The sequence below is a fragment of the Fragaria vesca genome, linkage group LG7, assembly GCF_000184155.1.
Source record: "Fragaria vesca subsp. vesca linkage group LG7, FraVesHawaii_1.0, whole genome shotgun sequence".
Lineage (NCBI taxonomy): Eukaryota > Viridiplantae > Streptophyta > Magnoliopsida > Rosales > Rosaceae > Fragaria > Fragaria vesca.
In genome coordinates this window covers 19,099,442-19,119,467 of record NC_020497.1, presented here as the reverse complement: position 1 = coordinate 19,119,467, position 20,026 = coordinate 19,099,442, and the positions used below count along the sequence as shown (strand labels likewise).

General features: G+C 37.9%; 5 protein-coding genes across 5 annotated transcripts; 1 reads left to right on the top strand and 4 right to left on the bottom strand.

The window, feature by feature from the left end:
• Positions 1-761: 761 nt before the first annotated feature.
• Positions 762-2,947, bottom strand: LOC101307252. The gene is made up of 2 exons (XM_004307692.1): positions 2,606-2,947; positions 762-2,007 (listed from the first exon to the last, which is right to left on the bottom strand). The coding sequence occupies exons 1-2, from the start codon at positions 2,759-2,761 to the stop codon at positions 1,003-1,005; spliced, it is 1,161 nt and encodes a 386-aa protein (XP_004307740.1). The 5' UTR covers positions 2,762-2,947; the 3' UTR covers positions 762-1,002.
• A 1,637-nt stretch (positions 2,948-4,584) lies between these two features.
• LOC101306963 (ubiquinol-cytochrome c reductase complex 6.7 kDa protein-like) lies at positions 4,585-6,169 on the bottom strand. Its single transcript, XM_004307691.1, has 2 exons — positions 5,942-6,169; positions 4,585-4,806 (listed from the first exon to the last, which is right to left on the bottom strand). The coding sequence occupies exons 1-2, from the start codon at positions 6,065-6,067 to the stop codon at positions 4,753-4,755; spliced, it is 180 nt and encodes a 59-aa protein (XP_004307739.1). The 5' UTR covers positions 6,068-6,169; the 3' UTR covers positions 4,585-4,752.
• Positions 6,170-6,839: 670 nt separating this feature from the next.
• On the bottom strand, positions 6,840-9,402 carry LOC101315393 (rhodanese-like domain-containing protein 7-like). The gene is made up of 5 exons (XM_004308941.1): positions 9,232-9,402; positions 8,663-8,914; positions 8,467-8,565; positions 7,552-7,845; positions 6,840-7,453 (listed from the first exon to the last, which is right to left on the bottom strand). The coding sequence occupies exons 1-5, from the start codon at positions 9,400-9,402 to the stop codon at positions 7,046-7,048; spliced, it is 1,224 nt and encodes a 407-aa protein (XP_004308989.1). The 3' UTR covers positions 6,840-7,045.
• A 2,904-nt stretch (positions 9,403-12,306) lies between these two features.
• Positions 12,307-14,436, top strand: LOC101306674 (probable WRKY transcription factor 70-like). Its single transcript, XM_004307690.1, has 3 exons — positions 12,307-12,723; positions 12,884-12,985; positions 13,780-14,436. Exons 1-3 carry the CDS (start codon positions 12,332-12,334, stop codon positions 14,306-14,308), a joined length of 1,023 nt encoding a protein of 340 aa, XP_004307738.1. The 5' UTR covers positions 12,307-12,331; the 3' UTR covers positions 14,309-14,436.
• A 547-nt stretch (positions 14,437-14,983) lies between these two features.
• On the bottom strand, positions 14,984-17,049 carry LOC101315104 (WRKY transcription factor 55-like). Its single transcript, XM_004308940.1, has 3 exons — positions 16,592-17,049; positions 16,154-16,285; positions 14,984-15,431 (listed from the first exon to the last, which is right to left on the bottom strand). The coding sequence occupies exons 1-3, from the start codon at positions 17,047-17,049 to the stop codon at positions 14,984-14,986; spliced, it is 1,038 nt and encodes a 345-aa protein (XP_004308988.1).
• Between the last annotated feature and the right edge of the window lie 2,977 nt (positions 17,050-20,026).

Sequence of the window (20,026 nt, the reverse complement as noted above, 5' to 3'; positions counted from 1 at the left end):
TCACAAGAATGCAAACTACTTGTGCTCTTCTAACCCCACACGCAAAACCAAACAATCTTCAAGCCTACCATGCCAAATCCGCAGCCCTCGCCGGAATGTATCGAGTACCAGGTGGGGATTGAGAACTCCGGCATCGAGCTTAGCGCAGCAAGGAGGATCAGCTGTGGTAGTAGGATGTGCAAACAAGGGTTGTTCAACGGAGCTAGGGACCGACATAGAAAGAGAACTGGAGGCCGAGATGCGGCCAGAGGAAGGAGCAGACTGGATGGGAGTAGGAAAGCTGAGGGACAAGTGTGGAGAAGGCAGAGGAGGAGCAGTGGAGCTGTTGGAGTGTTTGGAAAGGGAAGCAATCATGGGTGAAGATGAAGGCAAAGACCCTAACGATTACAACAGGAGGGCCCAAATCTTCTATAAGAGTTCCAGAGTTTTCCAGGCTCTTAAAGAGAGTACTAGTAATGAGTAATGTGTACAAGTCTCCGCTCTCAAGCAAACTGTAACACACTTTCCTGATGTATTATCCTATCCAATGAATCAAAGATGTTCTTTTTCCAAAGTTTGGAACTATAATCAATAAAGGAATTGATTTGAAAGAAAGTGAGAAGGTAAAGAATCTACCTCCTTTGTTTGCTCGAAACACTAATAGCATCAGCTCCATCTAAAGATCAATCATCAACTGTAAAACTTTGCAGGGTGGATGATCATGTCACAATCCCTGGAATAACATTCACATTACACACGAGAATATGGCAATGGAAATGAAATAAAGGGTTCAACAATTCATTAAACTTGTCCAAACAAATTATGGCTAACAAGACTAGAAGAATAATAAAACAGGGATAAAAAGAAGAAAAATCCTACATATGACAATACTGAAATGGGAACCTTCCCATTGTAGACTGCCCTAAATGCTAGTGCACAACCAGAGTGAGAAAGAAGCTACAGACTCTTTAACTTACAAAGTCGATTGGCAACGAAATGGCCAGTGCTCCTACAAGTCTCACTCTAACAGAACTTCCAACGGTTATTGCAGATTACACATGTTACATATGTTGTCATAGGTTCATCGGCACTCCGCGTCTGCATCTGGTAGTAGGTGGTCTTGCGCTTCCCACATCGACCACATTTGAATTGATCAGTTGAAGCTTCTGGTGCACGTTCAACCTCACAATCAAACAGTGCCTTTTCCTCAAGCTTTTTATTCTCTGATTGCCTCTCATCACTTGCCATTTCAACTGTGGACATGTCTACAAGCCTCTCTGCCTTGATATCTCCAAGAAGAACTTTTCTGCGAAAATCTGGGTTCTTCTGGTCCTTCAGGTTAAACATTAGTGATCGATACTTCGCCTTCTGGGTTCCATTGGAACCACCCCAGTTCTCAAACAGCACAGACTCCACTGTAACAGCAACTCTGATAGGGTCGCACACATTCACTGAATCAGCAAATTTTTCATTATGCAGAGACTCCTGGGAGACCTTGGATAAAGCCTCATGCAGCATTCCCCTTATTCTGTCCCTTGCTTGATCATTAGACTTTGGTATAGATGTCAACTTTGGGGGACCAGACACAGGTTTCTTCACTTCTCTGGTTATCTTTTCAACCTTGACATTATCCACTGACGGAGCTTTCTCAGTCTTGACAACAATATGATTTTCAACCTTACAATCCGTTGTCCCACTTTCAGAACTATATGCTTTCTCCGAGCTCGATTTAACATCATGATCAACCATCTTAACGTCGCCCTGTTCAGCCTTGGGGACCTTCTCCACCTTCCCAGCAGCAGTTTTCAGAACCTTCTCAGGCCTGGGACTATTGGGATTCGAAGTCTCACGCTTTAGAGAATCTTTTCTTTCAAACCTGCCATTCTTCACATCGTTTTTCATTGTCTTCACATCGTTCTTCATTGTTTCATCAATGACAATTTGTTTCCAGACCTCCATCAGCTCAAGCGCAAAAGCCTGGATTTTCTTCCTAGGATGTTTCGTGAGATTCTTCAGACGCTTCCCAACCTGGAAAAAAAAAATCAATACCCAAAGCTCAGAACAACGCTCAAATCCAACTTCTCAACAAAAAAACAACTAAAAAAAAGTTTCAGTACAAGCGAATTCGACATAAACAAATGCAACATCACCAGCCAATCACATTCATCACCCACATAAAGAGAACTGCTCTAGTTTATACATCTCAAATCCTAACATAACATACACACGAGTCCCAGGCAAAAAAAAGGTGACTTCTTTCGATCAAAATCCAGTCAATAATTCTCCCTAATAGCTAAAATTGCATACAGTGTTACCAAACATACCAGAAATCAATGAATTCTGTAAACTGTAAGTTATTGTGTGATATAATCAGGACACTAAAATCCAGCTCCTAAGTAAATTCCCAAAAAATAAAAATAAAATCTGATTTTTCAACCAAAACAAAATTCCCAGATCCAATTTCTAATCCGTACAATAAATCAGTCTTCCAAAAACCAAAAATTGGGGAAAAAATTGAGCACACAGCAAACCCTAAAACCAATAACAATGCTAGCGATCAAGCAAAAAAAAAAAAAAAAAATACAAAGAAATTGAATCGAAACAAAAACAATAGAAAGAAGCTTACTTGGGTAGAGACGAGGAGCTGATAAGAGACGGGGAAATTCTTGAGGCGGTCCAACGCCTCAAGGCACTCACTCTCATCCGCGCCACCATCGCACGATTTCGCGGCGTCGGCAGCCTTCGTGACGTCATCAAACACCTCCAGCAGCTCCTTCTCCATCTCTTCCCCCAATTTCCACTAATCCCTAATCCGAATCCAAAACACAGAGCAACGCAAGGCTCGAAAATCGAGGAGATGACCGGAGAGAGCCCAGAGAGAGATCGGCCGGGGTTTAATACAAGGGGAGGAGACGACTGTGTCAGTCTGAGAGGCTCCGATAAATTCTCCGAAAAAAAGCGATAAAGTAGGGTTGGTGGGTAATTTATGTGGTTCGCTCGTCGGAGATCGGACGGCTGAGGAGGGTCGCACGTGTGGCGAAACAATAGCGTCACACTGGGAGAGGAGGACACTCGGACAGAGTCCAACTTTGATTAGGGTTCCGTTTCCCGTTTCGTGATTGGATTTCGCGCGTGTTTTCTACGCGCCTTTACCTTTTCCCTACGACCTTTCAATAATAGAGATTTGTCAGCTTTTCTTGTTTGTCAGGGGTTGGTGCCCGCTTTATTCCTCGTGTTTTTTACTCTCTCTCTCTCGATTTTACCGTCTTTTACTCTCTCTGTCGACTTTTACCGTTTCTTACTCTGTTTTTACTTTTGGATTTTTACTTAGTCTAAGCAAAACAACAAAACTTTAGATTTACGGTTTTACTTTACCTTCTGACTTCAGACTCCGTTTTTACTTTAACTCTTGGATTTTACCCTGTTTAAGCAAAAGAATAGAACTTTACTTTTACTTTCTAAGTTGGGGTTAAAGATACGGTACTTCACCATTGTTACATTCTTTGAATTGTTGTTGCTACCTAACTATATCCATAACGTAAAAATTGTGGAGCTTAGAGGAAACCGAGCACATCAAATTTTGAAACCTATCATGTCAAAGGAAGCGAAAATATAAAGATGTGGAATTCTATTACAAGGGACATACAGGCTTCTCTTTCCTAGAAAGGTGAAAGAGAACCGAGTTCAGAAGGTCATTTTCTTTCTGGACATTGGAACAGAAGAAGATGCAATGTCATATTCCCAAGAAAAATAAGTCAAGGAATGTAAGAGGGAAGACTTAGTGCTGAGGAATTAGTTGAAAGAAAGGCTTTCATTGTATGTGATTAACCGTGAATACCAGTACAAAAATCCATATTTATTCCCATGAACTCTGAAAATGTAGTCTCATAAAAAGACTATTACGGTGGCCATCTCATACCACAAACAAAACCAAAAAGTTTGAACATAATGCTTCATTCACTTCACTTTTCTGGTTCTGGAGTCTCAAAAAAGGTCTTCTTTTTATCCAGTTGAATGGCTGCAAAAGACTCGTAGAATTACAAGATATCACTCTGTTATTTGATTATTAACTTGAAAAGGTAAAGTAACAATGAAACTTTACTTTTACTTTCTGAGTTGGGGTTAAAGGATACTGTACTTCACTATCTTTTACTTAATGGTTTTACCTCGTTTTATATAGCAAAAGAATGGAACTTTACTTTTACTTTCTTTCTTTCCTCCTCAAAAAAGAATGGAACTTTACTTTTACTTTCTGAGTTGGGGTTAAAGGATACTGTACTTCACCATCTTTTCTTTCTTTGAATTCTTGTTGCTACCGAACTATATCCAAAACGTAAAATTTGTAGATCTTAGAAGAAACCGAGCACAGCAAACTTTGAAACAGTTTATGTCAAAGGAAGCGAAAATATAAAGATGCGGAATTCGATTATAAGGGACACATAGCCGGGCTCCTTTTTTTTTTTGTTTCTTTTTTTGAGGGGAATATAGCCGGGCTCTTACGATCCTTCTGGACAATGGAACACACAAGAAGATGCAATGATCAAATTCCCACAAAAATAAGTCAGGGAAGTAAATTGTATGAGGGTAGAAGCAGGACTGGGAATTAGTTGAAAGAAAGGCTTTCATTATATGTGATTAACTGCGAATACCAGTACAAAAATACATAATTATTCCCATGAACTCTGAAAATGTAGTCTCCTCAAAAGAGTATTGCGGTGGCCATCTCATACCACAAACAAAACCAAAAGGTTTGAACATAACGCTTCATTCACTTCACTTTTCTGGTTCTGGAGTCTCAAAAAAGGTCTTCTTTATCCAGTTGAATGGCTGCAAAAGATTCATAGAATTACAAGATATCAGACTCTGTTGGTAGGTTATAAACATGAGAAGGTAATGTAACATCGATATACATATACAAATGGATTCTGTGAAATTGCAAAACACCATCAGAACAACTGCCGAAACAGCAGTCGGGGGAGTTTCAATATCAAATACTTTTTGGCATTGTCAACATAAATTCCACCTAGCTCTCCATAAATGAAGCACACATGTACCTATAACTTTTGTGTGTTTGAAACTATAAAGAAGGTTGCAATTCAATAACATTGACAAACTGAGCAGCCTAAATAGCTTGTTGAACATTAAGATGGGAACATTCATCTAAAAGAAACTCACAAAAGAAGTAACAAACAATCAAAAGCCATAGACAAGTAACACTGTAACACTGTAACACTGCTAGCATATCTAGAAGCTTTTTTTGTTGCCCAAGCACCGCTGCTGAAAGGGTCACCACTACATCTTCTACGACAAGAAACACCCCAAGTGATCATTTCTTATTCCCATAATATCCCAAACATCTTTAGTTCTCAATTTCAACCATCCAACCCACCTTATATATGTTCCTATCCACAAAGGAAGATTCATTCACTAACATAACAGAATGAGCTCCTTTGCGGCCAGTTAAGCTATGCAGCCACCTGCTATATATGTATCCATATGGGATATGCATGAAGACAATTATCCAGTTCCATTTATCCTTAACAGAGGCCCTAATAACAAGATGATACAAGCCTCATTCGGTGAGGCTTATCATCTAATCTCAAGATAAACAAGTACCAAAAACAATCACAAACCCAATCAAAGTATCCACAACAGAAAATAAAACTACTCAATCAGTAAACAAGTGCATTATTCAATACAGATTGTACCTACAGCTTACCCTATCTCAGAATCAATTTCTACTACAATAAACCATAAACTCAACCACAAACAATTCACAATCCCAGAACCACCCCCAAATCTGCAACTCAATCCTAGCGTTATCATCAAAACCAATCCAACTTCAGCATAAAGATCCAAACTTTAATCAAATCTAAGCACAACAAATATCCATCTCACTCAAAAACGAAAACCCAAAAAGCTAGAGATCTAAAATAGACAAAAAGACGAGAGTTTCATTTACCTGAACGACCCAAAGAGCCGTGGTGCCGGCGGCGACGCCCCACATGGCGGCGGCTTGGATGTCCACAGTGTGAGGTCGACTCTTGGGTTTCAGGAACTTCTTGAACAATCCAATTTCACCGGCCATATCTCCGATTTCAATATCTCAAAGCCCTAACCCTAATTGCCCCAATTAATGATCGGATCTTTGTTTCTCCGGCTCGCACAAAATGTCAAATCAGTCTGTGTCAATAACTCGGTGTGCGTAAAACATATAAACCTTCTTACCAGAGATTGCCTCTGCGGTCAGGTCTATTGTGTTACAGTGAGCGCTGATCCTCTACCGTTGATTGTGGAGTCGTGGGCCCTCCGAAGATGATTCCTCACCTTTTCTTTATATTTTTCATTTTCTCATTGCTCTTTTGATTTTGTTTTGTATATATATATTTTTTTTGTCCAGCGAGTGAGGTAGCAATCCATTTCGGTTACTTGATCAAATTAGTGATACAGATTGGTGGGCGTCGAACTCAAACCCGACATAGAGGTTTCATAGTACACAACTCAACCAACATTACCACACCATATAATTGAATTAGAAATTCTTGTATGCACGACGTGTATTTACACGTGCGATCTTAGCTGTTCATAACAATTTATATGTTTGACCACCATGTTTCTATATTATTTTCTCTAATCTTGACCATTCATGTACATCAACAACGAAATTAGTATTAAAAGTTAGGATGTAGATGTGGACCTTGCTATCGTTATTCTTAGAATAATATTCTTGATAATTATGGTATGTCGTGAAAGAAAATATAATTCAGGGTGACACTTATACAAATGGCAAGTGTGACATAAGGAAAGTGAAGTGTGAAATTGAATGGAAAGTGAAGCGAGGAAAGTAGTGTGAAATCGCATGGAAGTGAAGTGATGGTGTTGTTGAAAGACGACAGTGCCTATTGGTGTTAATTGTATCAACTTGAGCATAGTTTAGAATCAAATGCGGGCAGATAAGTGGAACCATAACATAAGTTCTCGAAATCTTGACTTGTCATAAAGTTTTGCTGGAAAAATTCCTGGTCGAAAACACATGCAAACGTCCGCAACTGATGAAATTGATAGGTCAAAACTTGACACGAGATTCCTTTTGCAAGTCTTCATCTAAATTGAATTCGACACTTTGAGTAGTTTGGTTCTGTTTAATAGTATCTGGCTTACGACCCTTGTCTGGACCGCCGATGATGCCCCATGTCTCAAATTGCCTTTGTCGAGCTCTTGCCCTTTCCTTCTCTTCGAGAGATTTTGACGAGTAGCAATAGGGACAAGAAACCCCGTACTCCCACTGAGGAGACTCCATATCAGCATCACTGACGGGCTGCTTGCACCCATAGCATAACTTGTGATTTCCTTGTACTAAACCATGCTCGACGGAGACTCGCTTGTCAAAGACAAAACACTCTCCCTTCCACAGGCTCTCTTTCTCCGGAACTTCTTCAAGATACTTCAGAATCCCGCCTTCTAGATGATAAACCTGCGAAAAATAGGTATACAAATTAATAAAATCAAATGATACGGGGACCTATGGTTTTTTAGGTCCACAAATTAATTGAACAAAAGAGTGTTATTCACCTCTTCGAAACCTTTGCTGAGAAGATAACTAGAAGCTTTCTCACATCTAATTCCCCCGGTACAGTACATGGCAACTCGCGGTGGTGTTTTTGGTTTTGAAATCTCTGGTTGATTTTTGGTGCTTCCATCCGAACTGTTGGCATTTGCTTCTGTATGCCCATTTTCAGGTTCAGAAGGTTGGAACTGGTCCTCTACCCAAGATGGGAACTCCCGGAATGCTTTTGTACATGGATCAACTGCTCCCTTGAACTTCCCAATTCTAGTTTCATAGTTATTACGCACATCAATTACGACCTGGATGTGAGCAAGTGACAGAGATGAGATGCTGTAATTTCGTACATGAATCTATGTATGATAAGTGTGGCAAGTGTTATAGATGAAATGCTGTAGTTTAGTACATGCATCTATTTATCATACCTGCTTCTAGAGGCATTATATTTACTCCCTTTCATTCAACGGAAAATGTAGATAACAAACACTACATAAAGGCATTATATTAACTCCCTTTCATTCAACGTCAAATGTAGATAAAACAAACACTACATAAAGATATGTGGAAAGTTCTGCCTTGACATTAAACTATTTAAAGTTTAATCGTTCATTTGAAATGACATTGTAGAAACTAGACACTAAACTGAAAACCACCTTTCAACAAAGCTTAATACAGAGACTTGTAATTGCTAGGGTCAGTAGTGTGTCAATGTCAAGTTTTTGCAAATCATGACTTGTTCAGAATAAAAACAAGTTGACGGGGTTGTCTTTTCAAATGCATTCCACAGAGCTAGCCAATACAGCAGTAAAAATTATTCAAACGAATTCAATTCAAAAGCAAAAGAAATGATTAATCTAAGAATCATGGAAAGTTGAAAGAATCCTAGATAACAAGATAATAAGAATAACAGAGACGTTACTCACTGTATCTGGATCACTAATCAGTTCATTCCATTCACTTGGACTCACATACTTCCCAACCTTTTCAGTAGGTGATACAGCAGGCATGCCAAGAGTAACAATCTGCTTAAGCACATAATGCCAAAATTAGCACACCGCACAACAAATAAGAACAAAATGTACACCACAACTAAAGTTTTTATATCCATACAACGCATACCTCCTTCTTCAACTTGACCCTCACATGATCCCATCGGAAGGGCGCATCTTCCCCTGCTGCCAGAGGAGAACTGCTACTGTGTCCATGATGAATAGCTTCATCCTCCGGACTCACAGGCGACTCCAATCTTCTTAGCCCCCTGAGACGATCATCACTCTGAATGAACTCAAGAACATTCTCCACCGACTCTCTGCTCCCGCATATGCTGCCATTGATCCCTTCAGGCGCAAGTATGATCCCGCCTGAAACGCGCTGAACAGGATCAGCTTAGTGAGCTACATCCTTAACAAGCACATTATCTTTCCAACACTAAAACACACTTAAACAAACACATGTAGTGCATTATAACGCATCAAAGAATACAATTGCTAAAACAGCCATACTCAAATACCAATCAGCCAATCAATTCCATAGTACTAGCTCATGATATCAAGCAATTCCAATTTCCAAGCCCAACAATGCCTAAAGATTCAAACTTTAACACCTTAATTTGAAGTTCATGGAATTTAATAGCTCAATTTCACAAACTAAGATTAAGCAAATGAAGAACAATGAAAAAATGGGGTTACCAATTCCTCGCAGAGCTGCTTCAAGGGTTGCCGCAAACGAGCAGAGTCAGGAAAATCAGCGAACTTGTAGAAGGAGACCACCACCAGAACATTCGAATCGGAATCGGATTCGGGTAAGTTCGAAATGGGAACCGGGTCGGTTGACCCGGATAAGCATCTCGAAAGTGTCATACTTTGAGGGTTACAGTGAGAAATCCCAACTGGATTTGGAATCGGATTAGAGAAGAGCTGAAGTCGGCGGCGGTTGGGGGAGGAATTTGAAATTGAAGAGGTGGGGTGTGATTTAGGGTTAGGGTTTAGGGATTGAAGTGACGGTGACGTTAGCATTCTCAGGGAGAGTGACGGAGGGGCTCTGTACCTAAGCATAGAGTGTTGCTGCTTCTGGGTAGGTTGAGGGCTTTTACTGTGGGAATTTACTATTTTATCCCTGGGAATCTGGCGGCACCACGTGGCGGGTGGTCATTGCTGTAGCTGCGAGGCTTATCCAATTATATAGGGTCGCCATCAAGCTCAAGTCCCCTTTTAGGTTAAACCTAAGAGTTTACCTTCACAAGTTTGGCGGGTAGTGATCAAAATAAACCAGATTAAGAAAAAGGAGATCCAATAAAATTGTACGCATCACTCTCATTTAGGGAATCATTTGATGATATGATACGTGTAACCACTTTAATTTAATACTAATAGAAATTTGCCAATTCATTTTCAGTTCATTCAAATTTTGGTTTTATCTCTTATCGTTTTGTTTTGTTTTACGATTCTCTTGATCTTTTCAAATGATAATACGAAGGCAGCTTCTCTCTTTCTCAAAAAGGATGACCCTAACAATCCGGTGACCTGAGTTGCAATATTTCCAAATTTTTATTAGTTGTCAACTAGCTAGCTAGCTAGGGTTCGATATTATTGCAATTTGCAATTAGATTCTGAGATTCATTGGCTCATCTATTTAAGTAACATGAAAAAGTACGATGCAAATTGCTTAATTAATCAGTGGGGATAACATTAAGATATTAGCTAGATAACCCTAGTTATGGTAAGTTCATGCACAGATTACATAAACACTAAATCAAGTTGCCGTAATACTGCTGGTTTCTTCCCCTGTTTGATAACCATAACACTATTCAATTACATTGTTGTATTCAGTTGTTCTTAAACTAGCTAAACCATTTTTCAGAAGACAAAAAAAGGATCACAAACCAGCTTTATATACCAAACTCGAGAAACACGAGTATGGCTCAGGAGCAATATAATAATCGCGTGCAGGATATTTAATCACATTTCCAATTATATGATTGCAAGCAGGATAGCGGTAGCACAGTTGATGAATATGTATGACGAATGAAAATAAAGGCAAGTGTTAGTAAAGCAAGCGTTGGGTTTGTCGATAGTTGCAAAAAGATTTAGGATTAAAACATACATCGTGACAACTGCTACTAACTTTGTTAAAGTTGAAGATAGCCGATTCACAAAATCAAGACTCTATTTTTCTATGTTTACTCGATTATGAATTGAGTATAAGCAGTTTATTCGATAATTTATAAGGTAAGGTAATTAAAGTTTACAATATAAAAAAACAAGGCTCGATATATAAGCCTCGTTAGGAACAATATCATTATGTTGGAGAGGAAACATCTCACATCAGAAAATAAATGAATAAAATATAATTTATAAGTTGATGAATCATACCTAATTTTACCGAGCCGTTTTGTGATTAAAACATAACACTTTAAAGGTGGTTAAGTTGAGATATTATTGATACAACGGAGCCATGCTTATTCGATAATTTATAAGGTAAGGTAACTAAAGTTTACAATATAAAAAAACAAGGCTCAATATATAAGCCTCATTAGGAACAATATCATTATGTTGGAGAGGAAATATCTCACATCAGAAAATGAACGAATAAAATATAATTTATAAGTTGATGAATTATACCTAATTTTACCGAGGCGTTTTGTGATTAAAACATAACACTTTAAAGGTGGTTAAATTAAGACATTATTGGTACAACGGAGCCACGCTTATCAATGTGTAACACATTCCAATACAATGGGGGATCATAAAATGACCAAGATCGCTTATAGTATATTTACCAATGCTTACCAATGCTAGCTATTTTTAAGTTAAATTGTAGTTAAATTAACTAAAATGTCATTTTGGTTAGTGACTTTAGAAATATGTCTGCGTCAATACTTTTTACTTAGCTAGTATAAAATTAACATTATCCTTCAAATGAATATTAAATAGTTTATATGATATTATATATCACGTAAAATATCTTAAAGGTAATGCATTAATAAAGAACCTCATCTTGCTCTTTATATTTAGCTAACGAAATACAATTATAATAGCAAAACTTTGGCTAGTCTGCTGAAGCTCTTAAAATACCCAAAAATCTAATTAAACACTCTCTCTAAAATAGTTTTAAAAAATCAAAATAAAGTCTGATAAAGATGCTCTTAACAATAACATATGCCACAAAATTGGCTTTACGAAACACATATTTAAAGCTAACTAATGGAATCAAAACTAGTCGTCAACTCTTAGACTACGTTAATCAATCTCCACAAATTAAACGGCTCAAATCGACTATTCGTTACCGTTTATTCAATAGTTTATGTTAAAATCGAAATCTAAAACAAAAGAAAAGGTATTATTTATTCATAATGTACGAACATATGCATAATTGACACTAAAATCATAATGAAAAACCTTCCCGAAAGATATATCACATATAACTTTCTTCGACGCAAGAACTCTAAAAGAACTTCGTTAAAAATTTAAAGATAATGAGTTGATAGAACACAAAAGCTAGGAAGGATTATTTGATATCCAAATGATGGAAAACCCTACGCTGGCGTAGGCCATGCATCATCACAGTGACGTCACTGAAGCCCTTGTAAGTAATTTTGTGGAATTTTCTCTCCAAGCTTTTCAGTATTTATAATAGCAAAAGGGGTTTTGCTCCTTCCTCCTTTCTTCCATAGAGTTACTCCTCCCCTTCCTGATCTCATTTCCCTTTCATGCTCTTCTGAGCTTTACCCTCATAAAAAGGCAACCCAGAACCATTTCAGATTCTCACTCAAATTCCACACCCAAAAAAATGGCTACAACTTGGCTTGAAGCACTGCCGGCCCAGCACAAAAGGCTCATCATGAACGAACTAGTTCACGGCCGGAACAGGGCGAGGGAGCTTCAGTCTCTCCTCAACAACCGCGGCCATGGCTCGACGAGTTCGCGTTCGGAGGAGGAGCTTGTGATGGAGATCGTGAAGTCTTTCAGTGAGAGTCTTTCTGTTCTGAGTGAGTCGTCGGCTAAGTTTGGTGGTGATGATCAACAGTACTCCGGTACTACTGGATGTGGAGGGGGTGAGACTGTTAAAGCGGAGCAGTCCCATGTGGAACATTCGCATTGCGGTGACCGGAGTTTTGAAGATTCCGGCGAGAGCAAGAAGAGGCCGGGTGTGAAGGATCGGAGAGGTTGCTACAAGAGAAGGTAAATTACTATTCTTTAGCTTTCACATGGATTCAATTACAGATCAAGCTAGCCTCATCAAGGCTACAAGCATATTAGGGTATTTAAATTTCCTTCATAAAACTACAATTAACTACTATTCCACTGTCTAATTTGTTTGCTTCATCATGTTGATTTGCAGAAAGAACTCAGAGTCATGGGCAACGGTCTCATCCACAGTTGAAGATGGTCAGGCTTGGAGGAAATATGGCCAGAAGGAAATCCTCAATGCACCATATCCAAGGTTTGTGTTTCTAATTCTCCAAGAAATGAAAATCATCAAATTAGTTTGTTCGTTTTGCTTCTTTAAATCACTGCTCAATTACAATCATATTGGGAGCTAGCTAGTTGATAAGGGTTGAGGAATCCGGACTTTTCTACTATACATCAAACTATACGCAAGCCGTGAGCCTTCCGATCGTTTAACAATTCGAACGATCGTCGATCGTTTAACAATTCGAACGATCGTCGATCGTTCGAATCGTTTAGCAATTCGAACGATCTTTTGATCGTTTAGCAATTCGAACGATCGTCGAACGATCGAACGGTCTAAACGATTGGACGGTTCACGACAACTGAACCCGAGGAATCCCCCAACTACAAGGGTTGGGTTCAGAAAATACCTTTAATGAAATGGTCCCATCAATTATTGAATCAATAGCTGTTCATATCCAATGAAAGAAACACAGAATATAAACACATATATCTCTATCATGCAAATTTCATTAACAAAGAAATAACTTCAGAACTTGAACTTGTGATGTTTGTAGTTGTTCGAATTATATATATATATATTCATTGCACAGCGGATTTCACGCATCTAGGTTCAGCTAGGTTCAGCGGATTTCACGCATCTAAGTTTGTTTGTGCCGTGAATGAAATATGTTAGTGATATGTGATTCTATAATTATATAAGCTAGTATTTTTTCTTTTTCCTTATATAAGCTAGCTAGTTTTTCTTTTAATAAGATATATATTTGAATAAAACGATATATTGCATTGCGAATCTAACATTATCCGATTCAATTTGGTTGGCAGGGCTTACTTCAGATGTACTCGCAAGTATGATCAAGGTTGCCAAGCAACCAAACAAGTCCAACAAACCCAAGACACACCAAAACTGTACAAAACCACCTACATTGGAAACCACACGTGCAGAATGATTAGGGCCCCACAGACGATAATGGGCGCTTCCCATCCTCCTGCTTTGGATTCCCATGCTCCTCCTCGAGCTACTGTTAGCTCGGAATCCGGGTCGACTCCTATTTGCAATAAGAAAGAACATCACGGTGATCATGGTGGTCATCTCTCTAGCTCATTGTCGATGATTCCCTTCCTTCCGGTGAAGAAAGAAGAGCCCAAGGAGGGGACGACGACTTCGAGTGGTCTGACGGACAACCTTAACGATACAAGTGATATGTGGCCGGGGTTCCATTTTGGGTTCCCTGAGGCTGAGACTACTGTATTGTCTGATGAAAATGTGGTTTCGAACATGCAGTTCTTGGACATGCACTTGGTGAAGTCTATTGATGATTTCGAGAAGTTTGATTTTGATCAAGTCTATTGATGAAGTTGCATTTCCTTTAGTGATGAATAGCTAAGCTAGCTAGGTTTGGTTGTTGATAATGTTACTCTTGAATTTGTAGCTTAAATGTATCATCATTATATTTGAAAAGAAGATCCAAATGTATCATCATTATATTTGTAATGTGTTAGGCACCGTATCTTCAATATTCCGCACCTAATCATGAATAGCTTGTCAATAAAAGCAATAGTTTGAACCAAAAACCCTAAATAGTTAAAGAAAGTACGAGTTGCATAGTAAAGGCACTTGCTATTTCGATCAATTTTGATTTAATTACCAAGAAATACAAATTTGTTCATCGAGTTCTTTTCACTTAGGATTATATCCCTCTAAAATATATTAACTATATATAGATGGCGGGATAGGATTGCAACGTGAATATTCCAAACTTCTCTGACCAGAAAATTAAAGGTTTTATATATGAAAAAGGGTACATGATACAAAAGAACCAATCTTTGGTGTGTACATGTACAATGAAATTATGATTACACAGTGATAATTAAGTTATCAAGATATATCAGATTGATTACAAATACTAAGCTTTCACTAATTTAGATAAATTAATTGGTACAATTAGCACCTCAATTAAGGAAGTACTTCTGTCTAATTCAACTGCCATCCCCGCGCATGCAATCAATTTTTCTTGCTCCCGGACTCCTATTTATTGTCCATTGGTGAAGTGAACATAAAATCCATACTATTACTGCTGCTACTCCCTGAATTAAACATTGCGTCAGCCAAATCCACCACCGGAAACTCAACATCTTTACCATAACGCGTGGTCGTGGTCGTGGTTGACGTAGCTAAACCATCAGCGTCACCACGGCCGCCGCCACCACTGCTTCCTTCGCCTCCTGCGTTGAAGTCCATGGAGAGCCATGTTCCTAAGGGTTGAGTAGTGGTTGCTGCATGAGTTTGGGTCATAGTCTCTTGCTTAATTTGATCATCAGATGCTGGCAGAACTGAGGGTGCAGTGGACGACATATGACATGTATGGTCACCTCTGTACATTACTTCAAATGTTAAGGGATCATTGTCAAGCCTCTGAACTTGCTTCTTGGCTGGGCAATTGTATAACTTTTGGTGGGTGCACCTATAATAGCCCCTGAATTCATTGAAACATATCATATAGTTACTTGATTATAAAAAATTGTAAACAAGCTAGGTTGTACGTTGTGATTACCGTTAATATAACTAAGTAATATTACACAAAATAAGACTAAATATTATCTCTATGATCACTACAAATTTGCTCATTTACAAATGTGCGTACGTATAACATACGGATACATATTATAGAATTTTCATACCTCTTATTATTAAACATCAAATTAACAGGATACACAGAAACTAAACACATACATCAAATATTAATTGCTAATCAAGGACCACAATGCATGTTACTATCCATTGATCAATTATAAGTTAGCTATTCCGCTTGAAAATTTTACAGTCATCAAAGAATACTTAAGACTCTGATATTGAGGTAGACATTGTCATTTGGTGATTTGACCAATAGAACATTCTCAGGTCAATGCCCATCTTTGGACAAGAGTCTGCTCATTTACCAAGTAGCTAGATTGTGATCGATCATCGGAAATAATCAAAGATCACTTGCCAATTAATTAAGTTCCAGTCAAAACTAATTGATGTTTGCTGATGACCAAGTCCATTTCTTGTCAATTCTTGAATATTTCAGATGAGCTAGCAGGAATGATATGACACTCACCAACTTGAATCAACTATTTGGTACGAGCTAGCTTAATCTACTAATAATCACTGAAGCTAACAAGCACATATAGCTATTCCGGGAAAGCAATTACGTACCTCGGGAACCTGCATCCCATTATCTCCTTCTGGCCGTATTTTCGCCAAGTGAAGCCGTCCTCCGGCGGGATTTCAGTATTCCCGATCCGAGGTGCCGGCACGGTCAATTTACGAATTTCCCCATGATCCCTCCTATATAATTAAGTAATTAGATGAATGTAAGACCACTAATTAATCCACATTTGCCATACAATACGTGCACACATGAAGTTGCTACGGAATTTACAAGCTAGCTAGTCTTGCACAGTGAAAAGACATATGAACGTAGAAAAGGCTTGCTACATATGTTTAAAGTCGTTATCTCAGAAGCAGCATGGTAATGCTACTCTACTTTCCCAACAGTTTCCTCAGTTCTTCGCAATTTACTCACAAAGTGTTCGTTTTCTTAATCAAGCGCCGAAAATTAACTATTTAATTTAATTTGATAGAAATGATTACCTTCTTCGTGGTCTGCTTTGTGAGGACGAAGCAGCATTCATTTCATGAGAAATCACTGTTACAATATGATCCATTGCATGATGTATTTGGCCTTGAAGAAGTGCTTCAGCCCCTGAATCCGCAGCACTACTCTTTTCGGCTGCGAAACGCTGCGTTTGGATGTAATGATCCTCCATTGCCTGTGTGTAATTACACCTGCTCAGCCATTCCTGCAAGCTCGCATCGAACCGCTGCTGCTGCTGTGCTACATGAACGTATGAACTCATCGGGTCTTGTTGTGCAGCACTACTACTCTGCAGCCTCTCCCTCGCTGCACCAAAAACCCTAATGATCTCTTCCAATGATTTCGAAACGGTTTCGGGTTGGTTTGCCAAGTTGGGAAGGTTTGATTCCAGGTCTCTAGCCAATTTGCAACCATGGTGAATTATAGAAACGGTTTCACTTCTAAAGTCATCCATGGTTTTCTTGGTTTGGCTTGTCGTGTTTTTGAAAATGTTGTGGTGAAATTTAAAAGGGTAGCTAATGTAAGCTGTGGTGAGGCTTCTGTGCTGGTGCTCCATTAAAAGATAAAGAAAGAATCAAAGAATGGTAGAGGGAAAGTATTCAAAGTAATTATGTTTCTTGTACACGGTACACAAAGATTACTTGGAACTTGAAAGTATGCGTATACGACTTAGTCATGGTCTAAGTGAGGGTTTCAACCAGTCTTTCTTCTACTTTGGTCTAGAAGAAGACCTGCTAGCGAGCTTCGAATTCTTCAGTGTTTTCAAATCATTGAAGCTAAATTCGTTTGGACTCCATTTGCTAAAGCTTTGAAGCTTTTACTATATTTAGATAATGAGAAAATATTATCATTGTTTGTATCAACACATATCGGAGGAAGATGTTACTCAACAACTGTGGTCTTAGAAACCCTTGCCCAACGTCTTGGGCACTCTGACTATTGGTCAGCTTTTATGTGACAGAGAATGGATGCTGCTTGCTCAATCACCATGGTCAATATTCCATGAAAATCTAGATAGAGTTCCTAGACTCGATCTCAGTTATTTCCATGAAAGAACATAAGACAAACTCAAGCTTTTAGTAGCACTAGCGATTTATACACCAACCAAAGTTAGCTAATTTAATAAACAATCTCCTGGGAGACAAACCTTTTGTTTTAAACAATATATATCATGTGTTTATTACCTCACCCTCAACATGTTCTCTGTTCGATCCATATCAATACTACTTTGGCAGCTGCAAGTATTATCTTAGTTTTCACTAGAAGGCCTCGTATATAAGATACCCTTTTCTCAACCGGATAGACAAGTACTCAATAAACTTAGGGATGACAATAATTCCCAGCGGATAGGGTACCCACACGGATATTCAACCCTAAAGAGGAAGATATACGAGGATAAATAAGTAACCTCAGTATTCGGATTCTTGAATCGGGTACGAGACGGGTATGATATTTTGATATTCGTCCTCATCCCCACCCATTTAGGACTTGTATTCCTTTTTGTCAGATTGAATCAAGAAACTTATTTATTTTGGTATTTGATTCTAATTAATTTCATATTTCTTAATTTTTTTCAAAAATTTAATTTATTAAATAATTGTTAATGGGGATTGGGCGGGTATGGGAACGTAATCCTTAAAGAGGACAAGGAGGGGAATTCCCATTATCTAAATACGGGGATTGGGACGCGTATGAGGATTGAGAATAAAATAAGGTATGTATATGGTTTTTTTATCCCTTGACCTTACCCATTGCCATTCCTAAATAAACTTCAAGAGGGATTAATAAGATACCCTTTGATTTGGTAAACGAGGAGATGATCGAAATATTATACATGTGCCCATAAGAAAGTGTCCACCCCTTTAAACATATAGAAATTAAGGTACCTACTAATCCCACAAAGGCTCTTGCCCACCTCTATCTACATATATGGAGGGTCTTCTCCGGCTTCAGACTAGTTGTAAGTCAAAGTCTCGCGACATGTGAGATTTTTCTGGACTATTGGGGAAAACATCAAACAAACAATCCCTATGGCAACTTTGGCATGAACACGAAAATGGGCTTGACTAAATAGCACCTAGGGTTGCGATCATGGGTGTATGCATGAGATCCAAACTATATTTTCGTAAGTTTTCATTTTTACTCAACTAGAATTATACCCGCGCCTTGGCGCAGTGTATATATTTTGGATGCAGGTGAATTACCAAGAATTTAATCAAAAATAAAAAATTCCCAATTTCTTAGGACGGTTTCCCTCATTTGGATACTTATCCCGTGGAATTAGTAATTTTCACGGGAAAATAATCATGAAATTTGAGAGCTTAAATTCCTGACTTGAATTCCTCACAAAATAAGTGTCATTTGTTAATTCTCGTAATTAAGGTTAGTATGAATACAAATTCTTGTCATTTTAAAACTCTACATCATGAAATACAAACAATGAAATTCTCAATTAATAGGATTTAAATTTATAGAATTATAATTCTCATAATTTTGAAATTTCTATAGACATTAAAATTATTTTATCCAAAAACAAAGTTATGAAGCTGCTCAATGGGTTAATTGATTGATGAAAATGTTTATGATATGTACTTCATAGAATGTTATACATGCAGATTATACTCGTGTCTGTTATACTGATTATATATCTAGGGTTAATGGTAATATTGCGGTTTCCTAAAAATAACAGGGGCAAAATGGTAATTACACTGTTCACAAACACTGTTCACACAATTGTAAACAGTTAACCAAACTTTAGTATATATAATAATAATAACTAGAGTTGATACCCGCGTCTTGGCGCGGTGTATATTTATAAAGCTGGTTAATGATTCAGTTGATTGATAGAAATGTTTTTGAAATGTACTTCATAAAACTTCAATACATTGTATATCAAATATACATATGATTCTAATAATGGAGCTATTACAAAAGCAACAACACTACATAACAAAACATCTAGTGTTGTGTCCTACCCAAAATAGTAAATGTCTTGTAAGTGCACAAAGCATAACAACTTATCTGGAACAATATGATCGAAAATATAGCTCCAGTTTTGACTGTACAAAATGCTCCTATTTGTTTAATTGTTTTTCACCAAAAACGCAGTCTTAGCTTACTAAGAGTTAGATAAAACACTGCAAACATTTAGTTGTTGTTCAGCTCCTTGCTTGATGATAATTTTTTCTTGCTTGGGTTCACAATATGTAAAGATAATATAGATCAATCAATGATTAAAGAATAAATCTACAGTTGGAAAGAAATCAGAAATGCATGATCATTCAAGAATTGACTATAAAACTTGAATATTTTGCAAGTGGTCAATAATAATTAGTGAAATTTTAGAAAACTTGATTTATAGGAAACTAAATATAGAAAAAAAAAAAATAACTAACTACGATCTCATATATAGCAAACTGAAGATCTATTTC

What these genes read in the sequence shown, in the direction of transcription:
- LOC101307252 (XM_004307692.1), bottom strand. Translation starts at nt 2,761, where the DNA reads ATGGAGAAGGAGCTGCTGGAGGTGTTTGATGACGTCACGAAGGCTGCC. An exon ending in AGCTCCTCGTCTCTACCCAA is followed by an intron (nt 2,008 to 2,605) that starts GTAAGCTTCTTT and finishes TTTTTTTTCCAG; the next exon opens with GTTGGGAAGCGTCTGAAGAA.
- LOC101306963 (XM_004307691.1), bottom strand. Translation starts at nt 6,067, where the DNA reads ATGGCCGGTGAAATTGGATTGTTCAAGAAGTTCCTGAAACCCAAGAGT. An exon ending in CGGCTCTTTGGGTCGTTCAG is followed by an intron (nt 4,807 to 5,941) that starts GTAAATGAAACT and finishes AATCTTTTGCAG; the next exon opens with CCATTCAACTGGATAAAGAA.
- LOC101315393 (XM_004308941.1), bottom strand. Translation starts at nt 9,402, where the DNA reads ATGACACTTTCGAGATGCTTATCCGGGTCAACCGACCCGGTTCCCATT. An exon ending in TGATTAGTGATCCAGATACA is followed by an intron (nt 7,846 to 8,466) that starts GTGAGTAACGTC and finishes GCTCACATCCAG; the next exon opens with GTCGTAATTGATGTGCGTAA. An exon ending in TCAGCAAAGGTTTCGAAGAG is followed by an intron (nt 7,454 to 7,551) that starts GTGAATAACACT and finishes TATTTTTCGCAG; the next exon opens with GTTTATCATCTAGAAGGCGG.
- LOC101306674 (XM_004307690.1), top strand. Translation starts at nt 12,332, where the DNA reads ATGGCTACAACTTGGCTTGAAGCACTGCCGGCCCAGCACAAAAGGCTC. An exon ending in AGAGGTTGCTACAAGAGAAG is followed by an intron (nt 12,724 to 12,883) that starts GTAAATTACTAT and finishes GTTGATTTGCAG; the next exon opens with AAAGAACTCAGAGTCATGGG. An exon ending in CTCAATGCACCATATCCAAG is followed by an intron (nt 12,986 to 13,779) that starts GTTTGTGTTTCT and finishes TTTGGTTGGCAG; the next exon opens with GGCTTACTTCAGATGTACTC.
- LOC101315104 (XM_004308940.1), bottom strand. Translation starts at nt 17,049, where the DNA reads ATGGATGACTTTAGAAGTGAAACCGTTTCTATAATTCACCATGGTTGC. An exon ending in CAAAGCAGACCACGAAGAAG is followed by an intron (nt 16,286 to 16,591) that starts GTAATCATTTCT and finishes TTAATTATATAG; the next exon opens with GAGGGATCATGGGGAAATTC. An exon ending in ATGGGATGCAGGTTCCCGAG is followed by an intron (nt 15,432 to 16,153) that starts GTACGTAATTGC and finishes CAATGAATTCAG; the next exon opens with GGGCTATTATAGGTGCACCC.